Source organism: Onychostruthus taczanowskii, unplaced genomic scaffold (assembly GCF_017590055.1).
Source record: "Onychostruthus taczanowskii isolate IOZ18803 unplaced genomic scaffold, ASM1759005v1 scaffold63, whole genome shotgun sequence".
Lineage (NCBI taxonomy): Eukaryota > Metazoa > Chordata > Aves > Passeriformes > Passeridae > Onychostruthus > Onychostruthus taczanowskii.
Window position 1 is genome coordinate 3,851,349 of NW_024504012.1, and position 12,856 is coordinate 3,864,204.

The 12,856-nt window shown below is 42.1% G+C and overlaps 1 protein-coding gene across 6 annotated transcripts in view; it reads left to right on the top strand.

Moving 5' to 3' along the window:
* The window catches only part of DNM3 (dynamin 3), a 171,731-nt gene that overhangs the window by 140,866 nt on the left and 18,009 nt on the right, over positions 1–12,856 (top strand). For all 6 annotated transcript variants that reach the window (XR_005953821.1, XM_041420217.1, XM_041420220.1 and 3 more), the window contains 3 exons: positions 5,770–5,934; positions 9,987–10,213; positions 11,851–12,084. Coding sequence is in view for 5 of the 6 variants with exons in the window: in XM_041420217.1 (XP_041276151.1) it covers positions 5,770–5,934; positions 9,987–10,213; positions 11,851–12,084 (626 nt within the window). In the remaining variant the exon portion in view is untranslated. The remainder of the gene's footprint in view (positions 1–5,769; positions 5,935–9,986; positions 10,214–11,850; positions 12,085–12,856) is intronic.

A 12,856-nucleotide genomic window follows, 5' to 3' on the forward strand; every position in this document is an offset into this window, starting at 1 on the left:
TTAAATTTCTGGTGGTGTGATAAGCAGCACTGGATGCACAATTCTTGTAATGATTTTGTAACAGCAAGACATTATTGACTCATGCTGTGTTTCTATTGCTCTGTGAACACAGCTCCTTTTCTGCTGAACTGCTCCATTCTCACATCTAAATGATTTATTCCTGCCTAATGAACCCCATGGTAGGATTCTTGGGGTGTCCTGTGCAGGGCCAGGAGTTGGACTTGATGATCCTTGAGGGTCCCTTCCAACTCAAGAGACTCTGTGAAGTCAAATACTTTCTATTCGGAATAAACTCATCTAGATTTTGGATCTGTTTCTCTAGGTCATTGTGAACTCCATTCCTGTCATCTAACTTGTTCACATTCCCTTCCAGTTTCTTCTCATCTGTACATATAACAAACCCAGGCCATGACCCACCATCCTGAGCATTAAGGCATTAATAAGCACATTATAAACCACACCCCACATGAAAGTCCCCTTGGTACAGTTTTCCACTTTGCCAGTGAGCCATTGACAGCTTTTCTATGGCAATGAGCATGCAAACTGTAAGTGCAGGGAAAGCACATTTCCATTAATGAAAATGTCACTTGAGATTGTCAGAAAGCTTTGCAGAGGTCTGAGATGTGTGGGATCTGTGTTAATACCCATAAGATCCTAATGCCTGCTCCAAAAGGAGGTTGGATTGGTTTGCCACGATTCGTTGTCAACCTGTGAGATTAAATAAGTCCAGATTTCTTGGAGTTCTGGTAATATATCATTCCTCTCAGTCTCATAGGTCCAAATCAGCTTCTCTATGGAATAAGGCAGGGAGAGAGCCTGCCAGACTGGGAATTTTTGGGATGGTTAAAGCCATGGAGGTACCTGGGGAGCAGTGTGTGCATTCAGCAGGAAGATTTAACTCATGGTCTGTCCTGGGCAATGTCTGTAGCCACAGAGAAGAACAGGAGTAAATGATTGTTTAAGCTAATCCAGAGAGTAAAACACTTGTGAACCAAACTGCACTAGGGTGTATCATTCTTCTGGGGGTTATGAAGTGAGAGAGATGCTGTGTGTGAGGGCAAGCCAGATCATAACCTCTGCTCAGAGCAGTTCCAGGCTGCTAATGAAGGCATAGCAGCTGAAAGGGGCAGCCTGTGGGTGGCTCAGTAAAGGGAACAGCAGTACAAAGTCAGGACATGCTGAAAGCATGGAAGAGAGTGGCAAAGTCACCCTCTGTGAGGGAAAAGGACAGCTTCCAAGCTACCCGGGAAGTGTTCTTTTTCTGCTGCTTGCTTTGTTGTAAATACACAAAAGTAATGTATTGTCATTTACTTGTGGTTCCTTCCAGTAAGAAAACCTCCCTGTGTGAAGCCATCATGTGGTTTCAGCAGTCCTCTGGCAAAAGGCACACTATGTACAGCTGAGAGGATCTTAGCTAAATTATATATCCAGCATCTAACTGCAATGAAGAGAGAATCAATTGTAAAGATGTAGGGAAAAGCAGGGCGGGTTAGGACAACTGCAGTGTGCTGAGTGTTGGTGCATTAAAGAAAAAACTTACTTGGACAGGGATACATAAAATAGATTTTATATGCATTCTCAGCAGCTGTGAATTAAAACATAAGTACAATCTGGCTGGAATAATTAATTCTCAGGTGGTTGTTGTTGTTATGAACTTGGAACTGTAAATGAAAGGGCTGAAAGCAGCTTTTAAATGAGTAATTTCTTACTGCAGCCATGGACATATTTTGTGCTGCACAGAGCATTGCTTTGCTGCTGCTCTGATTTTTACCCTTGAGTCAGTCACCTTCCAGTCTGCTTCCTCTTGGTCATTGTTAATAGAATGCCTTTTTGATTACAGAAAATTGGTTGATACACTTCTCTAATGAAAATGCCAGACAAATGCTCCTTCTTGGAACTGACATCAGGAATGTTATACAAGACATTCTTAAATATGCTGGCAGCTGCCCTGAATGTAATGAAATCATGGAAATTAGAAGTATTGCTCTCTCTGTGTGGCCAGCTCAGGACTGTTTTCAGTGTGTTACCCAGTTTTGCTGTGAATTTCAAAAGGAATCCCTTTTCATTAAGTTTCCTTGGGGCATTCTTGAACTTGCTTATAATTTCTACAATCAGAAAAATTACGCTGATAGCCTAAGGTATTACTCTTTCGTTTTGGATTGCACACAGTTCTCATGCCTGCATCCCCAGTACCACACTAAATCATTCCTCTTGCAGCAGAGAGCTCACAATCTTCAGAAGATCGATAACTTTTCTGGTAGAAATGATGAAATCCTGTTCCCACTGCAGCCAGCAGTAAAATTCCCACAAACTTCAGTGGTTTGGATTTCACAGGCAGTTTTTAGTCTGCTCCTGTATGACACATTAGTTAATCCTTAACACATTCTTAGTACAGAAGGTGTGTGAATGCAGGGAAGTTGGAAAGCAGCAGTGCTGTACCCTGGGTTTCAGCAGCACCTTTTTCTGCAGGGATCACAGAGCAGCTTCAGACAGGTGAGACCAAAGCACAGTGCAAGGGATCAATATTTCAGTCTAAAGTGCAGGGAGCAGAAGGGAACGATGTCTGGGGGTGTGTGGAAGGGTATATGGAAGCACCCCCTGGCTCCCACCTTACCTTCTCTTCATCTGTGTTTTTTTCACCTGTTGCTTCTTTGTAGCCTTGGTATGTTTCTATCACATACTCTGATTTAGAGTTTTCCTAGGTGAATTAATTTCCTTTACCTGTGTTTTAGCATTCTAGCTTCTTCCTTAGCTTTCTTTGTTGGAGGTTTGCAGAACTCCCTAAAGTAATTGCAGTTGCATTCCTTTGAAGTTGTAATATTCCATTCCTGTCAACAATTAATAGCAGCATTAAGCAAGAGTCAACTGACTAAAAACCTAGTCCAGATTCATGTGCTGTCACTTCACACTTGTTGTTGGAACTAGTGAGTTCTGGCTTGGGGATGAGGAGCTGAAAGGACTGGGGTTGCCTTGGCTGGGAAAGGAGGCATGGAAAGCTGTTTGCACCTTCTTTGTTCTCCTTTCCTGCTCAGCTTGGCCACGCTGTTAGCAGTGGGCAGAGAGCTGGCAGGGTCTGCTCCCGTGCTCTGCTTTGGGTTTATTCACTGAGCAGGCTTTCATTGCAGGAGCCATGCTGTAAGAAACAGGGATGGAGGCTGAGGGATGACCTGCACTGAAGGTGGGGTCACTGTGAGGCTCAGAGAGACAAGAGCTGCTGGGAAAGAATGGCCTGGAGGTGGAACAGGGCATCTCTGTCACTTGGGATGCCCAGCCTTGCCAGGCACCCTCATTTCTGGCTGCTGCTGTTGGCACGGGGCTGAGGCAGCTGAGCAGAGAAAGCTTTCTAATGCTTGGAGGGGTCCTGGAGGGCACAGAAACCTGCTGGAGGCAGATTTCCATCTGCATGATGCGATGCAAACAAGATGGTTTCTGGCATGAAAAGCCTTCAGTTGAGACATCCAATCATTAGGAATACTATGGCCAGAAGCTTTCATAATAAATTACTGTAAAGTTATGAAAGATTGATCTTTTTTGATTTCAGAGAAAATAAATCAACAGTATGAAGTCAGCTCTGTTACAGTTTCAAACACGAGACTATTACCCTTTGCCTGAAAGATCAGAGACAAATTACTATTTTTACTTTACATTCTCTTGATGAGGATAATGATAAACATCTGTCACTTTGCTGCTTAGCCAGTTAGGAATCTTATTGCAATCTGTAATTTAAAGAGAAAAAAAAAAATAAAAGGAAAAAAATACATGAACAAACTGCACTTTATATAGACAGCAAAGAAGAAAAGAAAGAGAATAGATGTCAAATACAGGGGAACTGGGAAGGGGGCATTTTTGGTCTGTAGTTACTTGGCTAAAATCTGCAGATATATGAGGGATGTATGATTTTTTTATTTCTTTGGTATTTCACAAGGAAAATTACCATTAGTTTTTCTTTAGACATGGAGGCTAAGGAAAGTAGTCTTTGCACTGTGACTTGGCTACATGTAGTTTATTAACAAAACGTTTAAGGTTTTTAAGGTAGTGTCTACCATTGTTACAGCGTTGAAAACCCTGTTTTCATCGAGAGCCCTTTCAGTGTCCTCCACAGTCACACGATTTTTAGGAAGCACAGCTAATTGTTTTTAAAGATCAGCTGCTTTTCCAGTAATTCACCCATACTTTTGAAAGTTCTTTTACAAACACTCAGTTTTGTTTCTAAATGGTACATTGGGTCTTATTTCTTAACAAAACTAGAACTTAACACGTCACAAACATTCCATTTCATTTAGCCTGGACTGACCAATCTGTAGTTTGAAAGGTTACAAGTGCTCTACCTGGCAATGCTGCGTGAGCAGAGGCAGACCCTGCACTAGGGCATGAAACCAGGAACCCCTTCTTGGCCCAGTTTCCTGCAGGGAGAAGCCTCTTTGGTGACATGTTTGCATATTTAGCACTAATGGCCTTTCACTGGTGGGTTCGATACTGATCTCAGCTGCTCCAGAAATCTTTAAAGCACCAGCCATGTGCCAATTTTAGCTAAAAGCTCTGTTGTAAATGGAGCTGTGCTGGCAGGGCTCTGGCTGATACATAGCTCGTTCTCCTTGTTGGCTTCTTCAGTTTTGCAAGTGCTTTCTGTTTCTTTGTGTTCCTCACGTCCAAGGCCAGGTTGGATGGGATACTGAGCAGCCTGGTGTGGGGAGCTGTCCCTGCCTGCAAGGCGGGGTGGAACAACATGAGCTGCAAGGCTGAAGTCAGAAAAGTCTTCTTTGAATTCAAAAAGCTTCTTCTTTTCCAACCAAAAGCACTTTGTGGTTCTATGATTTTATGCTTCTAGGTACCCACAGAAGCATACTCAGATACTCAGATTTAGATTTTACAGTTGGTGCTATTAATGCTTTGGCAGTTGGTTTCAGGGAGAAGTTTTATATCACAGTCTGAGGAACATTATTCTTTGTACTCTCTGGGTAGAAATTCCATTATTTTGGCATCTGCAAGCCTCAGACAGCAGTCGGATTTTCACCAAAAGGTTACTATTTTTCTTTTAGGTTTTCCTATATTTATACAGGCCAGACTGAGGCAAAGTATAGGCCTTTTAGCTTCCAGTTAAAGTTCCTGGTATTTAATTAGGTCAGCTGTTTACATACAAAGAAGTTTTTTTCTATCCAGTGAAAAAGAGACTTCAAATATATAATTCAGCCTTGAGCATTGGAAGCAATGATGTTTTTGCTGTTATCTTTTACAAACCCTTTGCTTATATAAGTGCTATTCACATCTAACAAGTCTGAGACTGAACTGCAACATTTGTCACAAATAAGTCAGCTTTAAATAACAAAGGTGGGTTTAACCCACAGAAGGGTAAAATTAAAAATCCAGACTTACAGTGCTGCTTTCTTGCATGGGTCCAGCTGGCTGAATGTGAATGGTAAAAAATTTGATAACTATTGCAGTAAGTGATCTGAAATAATTTATCGGTGGGACATTTACCACTGTGTATCTTTGTCTGAAAACTTTCTTTAACATAAAATTACGAATTTGCATGGAAATACGCGTGCTTTGTGCAAAAGGTCTCATTTGGCAGTAAAGGTCCAAATTTCATGATGCTGAACACCAATGTTAAATAATCCAAGACATATTTCATATTTCATATTTTAACCTGTGGATAGTCTTTGTATGAGTTATGTTGCTGGATTACTACAGTGTAAGTCCAGGGTTTTTCCCCCCAATATGTTTCAAGTTTACTTCAATCTGAAAGGCTTTTTTTTTTCTTCTTTGTAGACTGAAACTGAAGAGAATGGCCAAGCAGATAATTTTTCAATGGACCCCCAGCTGGAAAGACAGGTGGAGACAATTCGAAATCTTGTGGACTCCTACATGTCTATTATTAACAAATGTATCCGAGATCTGATCCCGAAAACAATCATGCACCTCATGATCAATAATGTAAGTAGCAGCCACAGTTGTAAATCAGTTCAACATGTCTGTCAGATCTCTCACTCTCAAACACACCTCTGAAACACAGCAGCAACAGCAGCTACTAAAGAGAAGAATTAATGTCACACTCGTGGGCAAAATATTCCAATATTCCACAGTACTTGGAAGTTCTGCAGCCTTCTTGAAGGCTGGCACACTGCCTTGAGTGCATATCCCAAAATCCTAAAGAATTAATTTAGTTCTTAATCAGAACATAAATTATTATTTAAAAGTAAATCAAGGTGGGGGTGGTTTTGTTTTGGTTTTTATTTGATGTCTTGCTTTTGATATAACAGGAAAAGGAATTGGGAGCTCCGTGTGGGCAGCCTGTGAGAGCAGTAGAGCAGAGTTGTGCTTCTTTGGTTTTCCATCTGCAGGCCTTTGTCAGGGTTCATAAAGCAGTTCTTATTCTGTTTGGGTTTCTTTATATTTTCAGGTTACTATTTCCAAGGAATAAATCTGGAAGCTTTGGACACTGTTGTTTAGATAAGCAGATGTGGTTGGTTGATTTATTGTGTGTGTCTTTCTTAGATCTGAAGATTATTTGGTTTAAAAAACTGCTTCGTGGTACCATTGTTTTTCCACTGCAGTGGGATCTCAGTGTTCACATCCTGGCAGAGTTCTGAATGGACCTTGTTGAAAACTAAGCTTCATATTAGTGCCACTGCTGCCATACAAATTACTGATGGGACCCACACAGCCCCTGCTAGTTCTGAGCTGCACCATTTCTGAGAGGTCATCAAACCAGTCAGCCTTTACCAGTGCAATGTGCTGTCAGGCAAATGTGATTAGGAGGTAGCATATACTCTTGACTCAGAGCCACCTCTGGCCTTCATCTGATGAATTTCATTAGCCCTGTGGAGTTTGTGTTGCACTTAAGAGTTAGGTGGTTGGACAGGAAATTTCAGTGGGATTTCCATGTACATTTAACACAAGCAGAATTTTTGCATGAGGGCAAGAGATTTTTCATTAAACTTCTTCGGGCTTAGGGGAGTCAGAAAGTAAGTAATGCTCTAGTCATGGGTGAGTTTTTACAAAAAACCATGGGAACAATGGAACTGCCTTTTTTTCTGGAAATCAGCCATGCTCTAGACTTCAGAAGTTGAGTGTGTGTCCTCACTACTCTTTCCAGATCATTGCTAGCAGCTCGCTGCTTTGACTTAGCCCATCTCCAGTGCCCTAGGAAAGGCTGGGGTTTAGCTTTCATTTCATAAACAGCAGAGCTCAGTGAGCGGTTGCTTTTGAAAGCTTACATTAAATTTTCTGCCACTCACCTCCTCATCTGGAATCATTTAGGGGTCTCTGAACTGTGTGCATCCCTCAGAAGTAGATTACTGTGAGATTTTGTGCTTTCAGTCTCATCAGCTGTTGGTGACACTGATAAAGCCTGCCAGGCTGGCACACAGAAACCACACACTTAAAATATCACCAATCTTTCAGCTGACCTCGTAGTCCCAAGCTGCATTTGGGCTTCCTAGTGAGCTGAGGCCTACACCTCCATCCTAGAGGTTAAATCTGTGGCAAAGAATCCAAACATTTTAAAGAACTGTGAAGACTGACACTAGAAGCATTAATGAATTTCTTTCCGTACAGTATAGGCATTAAAATACCATATTGAAAACAATAGGTTATATAGGAATTTTTAAAAATCAGGGCTATTGAAAAGAGAAAGAAATGGTTGAATCAAGAGTGCAGAACCCTGCCAAAAGGTTGTGCAAAGATCTGGAAAGGAGTGGAGCTGTGATGGAAGGTGGGTCCTGTGAAGTTGTGTGTGTTCCTTGGAGTATTCAGAAGTCCAACCCATCCACCAGGAAAGTGAAAACACCCTCCCTCCCCCTTAATCAACATATTCTGTATTTTCTGCTGCCCCATCATGTTGCCTCCAAAACTCTGGAAACAAATTGATCCCAAGGAATTTGTTTCCATGACAATTGCAACCTCCCAAGTTTTCCTAGAACTTCCTTTCCACTTTGTGGGCCCATAAACAAGTACTTAAAATTCAAGGAAAGTATCAGATTCAAACTCAGTGTACAGAAAATAATTACATGCTGTCCCTGAGTATATTTTGGGACCTAAGCCTACGTTGTTGTAGTCCAAGTGCATCCCTTGTTCTTCCCCTAGGGTGGATGTTGATTACCTTAAAAGAAAATACATTTACCACACAGAACTGCATTGAGTTACCATTACCAATTCAAACATGCCCAAACCAAAAACACACATGCAAGTTTGTGTTTCATAGTGCCTTGGTACCCTGGATTATACAAGAGGGGTGGTCCTAAGAGCAGTCAGTGTATGCTCCATACACAGGACTGATAGTGATCTCAGCTGAGGAGAAAAACTCCAGAGGACTTGTTACTGCCAAGCTGCGGGTCCAGGAACGAGTTGTGTTTGCATTTGAGGCAGTGCCATGTGTTGTCTTCCCACTGAGGAGGTTCCAAGCCCACCTCGCCCCATTTCAGAGTGCCAGGGCAGATTTGGGGCACTGGCATTTGAATGCTTGCTATGGTTCAGCTTTGACTGCAGGCCTGATGTCTGTGAAGGAAAATGTTTTAAACCATTCCTGTGAGTCTGCTTTCCAGAAAGGAGCAAACATGAGCAAGCATCACTTTCCCTTCCATTTCCAAGCTGGAGAAAGTGGCTCTGGTGGAAGATCTTCCTCCGTCTAGTACAGCACAGGAGGGCAGGAGGCTGATCTAAGATCCATCCTTAACACAGCAGTCTTCCCTTTCCAGAGGAGTTCAGAGATTTACTCAAATCCTCTGCCAGTGACAGACAGGGAGCTCTCATGATAATTGTCACAGGCTGATTTTTTTCAAACAGATATTTGTGGTTTAACAATGCCTTTACAATCAGCTCTGGCCTTAATCTAATTTTAGGACTTCTTTTTTTGAAGTGATGCCATTAAAATGCTCATTTCATCGAGCAGAATGTGATGCTGTTTAACTATGATATCTGTTTTTAATGTGGAGTTTTTGGCAATCACAAGGAAAGTAGTGTACTCTGGCTCTTGATCAGTACCATCTACTGGAAAACAGCATGAAACTCATGGAAAAATTTTGCAGGCTTTACTAAGAATTTGTGCATCTCCTGTCATACGTGAATGGGAAATGACAGCCAAGCCCAGGCAATATGGTTTTGTTTCCCTCTGAGCTCTGTCCTGGCTGCCTGCTCATTGCTGGTGACCAGAAAGGGTCCCATGGCTGTGCTGGCTCACTGCTCTCACTGACCTTGTCTAAACACAAGCATTGCCTTAGTCTCACTGTCAGGCTTTAAATCACAAAACTAGCACAAACCCATGTGCAAACGGAGCTCCGGTTTATGTAATCAGAATCCTGGGAATGTATTATCATCAGTATCTCCAGCTCAAAAAAGCTTTATGGAGCAAAGCACCAGATGAGAAATAGATCAGAATAGCAACAAGTCTCAAATGCAAGGATTTAGTAGGTCAGCAGTTGGTCTATTTACCACAGTCTTATTTAATCAGAGTACCTCTAGCTTTTTATGTCTCTTAATGTGGCCCAGGTTTCTCTAACCAGGGCAGGCATAGCAGGAAATCAATATAGTAAATTAGATTACTTGGAGACTTCTCCCTTCAGTTTGAATGTGTGTGGATGGGTTATTCAGAATCTGACAGACTTGCTGGAAATTCCAGACTTGCTGGAATTTATCCTACAGTAGGATAAATTCTTGCTAAGAAAGTAATTGACAGGTATGCCATAAACCCTGAAAATTCCCATTCCCTGGGGAATTTATATCTGATGGTACTACCGTTTACTTCCCAGCCAGCCCTTTAGAAATGGCCCAAAATGCCAGCTGGCTCCTGGGAGCTGTTGGGAAATGAAGTGTAAGCAGAGGTGTCACCTCAGAGATGCAGAATTGCAGCAGAATTGGTGTAAGGTAGTAAGAGAAACTGATTCAATCTCCTGCTTCCATTGATCTCCCCTGTGTTGCATCGTATTTTCCATAGACTTTTGTTTGTTTCTTTGGTGGTTTGGATTTTTTTTTTCTGTCTGATAAAACAGGTAAAAGAATTCATCAACGCAGAGCTGCTGGCTCACCTGTATTCTTCTGAGGACCAGAACACTCTGATGGAGGAGTCGGCGGAGCAGGCGCAGCGGCGGGACGAGACCCTGCGCATGTACCAGGCGCTGCAGGAGGCGCTGGCCATCATCGGGGACATCAGCACCAGCACCGTGTCCACCCCTGCTCCCCCACCCGTGGATGACTCCTGGCTTCAGCAGGCACGCAGGTGAGCAGCCTCACTGCTGGACTGCCATGGAAACCAGCACAGGCACTTGTGGTCTGATGTAAATGCACGGCAAGCGCCGTGGCGGAGAAAAACAATACATCTGACTCCATGTTCTCAGAAGGCTAATTTATTACTTTATTATACTATATTATATTAAAGAATACTCTACTATACTAAAAAATACAGAAAAAATACTTGCTAAATGCTAAAAAAATAATAATAAAAACTCATTACTCTTTTCAGAGTCCCAGCACAACTTGGACCTGATTGGCCAATAAGTCAAAACAACTCACACCAGAGTCCAATCAAGCAATCACCTTAAATAAACAATCTCCAAACACATTCGATATAAGCACAACACAAAAGAAACAAATGAAATAAGAATCGTTTTTCTTTTCTCTGAAGCCTCTTGCTACCTTTCAGCTTCCCAGGAGAAAAACCCAAGGTGAAAAAATCATGTTCAAAAATGTAAATGCCACTGTGGTCAGCCTGACTGTCTGGGGCACTGCCACTGTCTTTGTTTCTTTTTATTTAAGGGTGCGATTAAGTGTGTGAGATGGTATTTTGTTTGGATGTTTATTAGTTTTTATCTCTATTACAGTTTTATAAACTGTGAGTTCCACAGCACGTCACTCAAACAAACTAAAAATGTATTTCTTTTTCTATAAGGCTTTTTAAGGGTAAACTGTCTAATTAAGAAATGACACTTAAATTATTTTTACTTTTAACTTAATAACTAACTACTCGTGGCCTGTAATGTGGACTTTTTTTATTTAATTATACAATACTACTCAAACTTGTGAAGAAAAAGATGAAGAAGGACTAGATTCTGTCTTAAAACTTTTATCTTATCTTATATATATTACTGTATTCTAAAACTTTAAGTTTTCCACCATGTGATATCACACACTTCTACTCAAACTCCACACCCACAATCCCAGTTCTGTCATTCCATTTTGGAAGCTTCTCCACGGCCTCAGGTCAAATGCAGTGTTCTCTTGGGGGTCAGTGCCTGTCAGCACAGAAAATGTAAAATTCTCAGTGACCAGGATTCCAACAAGATCAAGAGCTCCCTCCCTGTCTGCCTTTTTGGGAAGATGCTCATCCAGGTCTTAATGACATCTGTGAGGAAAATCAAAACGTTTTCCCATATATAATATGGGAATATGTTCATATACATAAACATATCCACCTATTCAGTGGGTGTGTTTATGTGAGCACTAGACAGGATATTTGCCTTGCAAAAGACCATCCAGTGGACTTACAGCTTCTCTGATGCTTCAAGTAGCAGCTGCTTCTGTCACCTCAGTTTTGTATCCACTTGGCCTCCTTTTACAAGCTGTTATAATTCAGCATGTCAGGCTCCATGTCCTAGAAATTCCACTTAACAAAACATTATTAGGACTTGAATAATAAAATACGTTTTATTCACCTCTTTGCTCGTGTGCTGTCAGTGGGAAACACGTGATTCTTAATTGTACATGATCCTCTGACACTGACAGCAAAGGAAAATGCCAATAAAAAACATCTGTCGTAAGTTTTAACTTTTGTTTAAAGTAAAATACAATACATCAAAGAAAACCCAAAACCCGCACCCCCACCTTACTGAACTGTTAAAATCTCTGATATTTCACCAGATCACCTCCTCCAAGTCCTTCAACTCCGAGGAGACCTACCTTGAACAATCCCCCAACCAGACCTTTATCTGGCCGAGGACCCGCTCCTGCCATTCCCTCTCCAGGCCCTCAGTCGGGGGCTCCCCCAGTCCCGTTCCGCCCGGGACCTCTGCCTCCATTTCCCAGTGCTGAAGGCCATGGAGGACCCCCCCAGGTTCCCTCTCGGCCCAGCCGGGCTCCTCCCAGCGTGCCAAGGTAAGAAGTTTGGTGTTCCTGGTGGTGCCATGGTTCTCTCCCTCTGGCACCACAGACAGACTCTGCACTGCTCTGTGGGTGGGAAGGCGAGCGCTGCTGCTGAGAAGGGCTTGTAGCAAAGCAGAGCTGGGCATTCCCTGCACGGTCAGGGGTGTCTGATGGAACCACTTTTAGCACATACCCTGTTTGAAAAGATAGGAAGATTTTTTCATTTATAAAAGTTCTAGTCAGTCAGTTGGAAGACCCTGATTTGCTCACATTAAGAACCCCAGTTCTGGTTGTGTTGTACCCTTATAAGTGACCAGAGGGAGAGAGAGAGAGGTTGCCTACCCCCAGGAGGAGAGGGGCAGGGGTACAGCTCCTCACTTCTGCCCTTCTGAACCCTCACCAGAGGAAGCAAGGGCTCTCCTGGGAGAGAACGAGCAATTCTTGTAGAACTAGTGGAACAAACTGGTAGGAGTCTGATTCTTGTCCTGCAAAGGCAGTAATTTCCAGACAGTTGGAAGCCGTCCCTGATTGTCTGACAGAGTACATCATATGGTACCAAGCAATTAGTTAAGGAACAAGATTATCTTCATTGCATTATTTCCTTTCTTTCTCAGGGCTTTGTATTTATAAGGACCTTTTAAAGTAGCTTTGCATATTGTATAATTTTCTATGGCATTGACTGCTTTTTTATATGTTATATGAATAGAATGTCCTTAATGTTTATTTTCACAATGTTGTAATACACTTAATCACACACACACACATACATATATATATATATTTC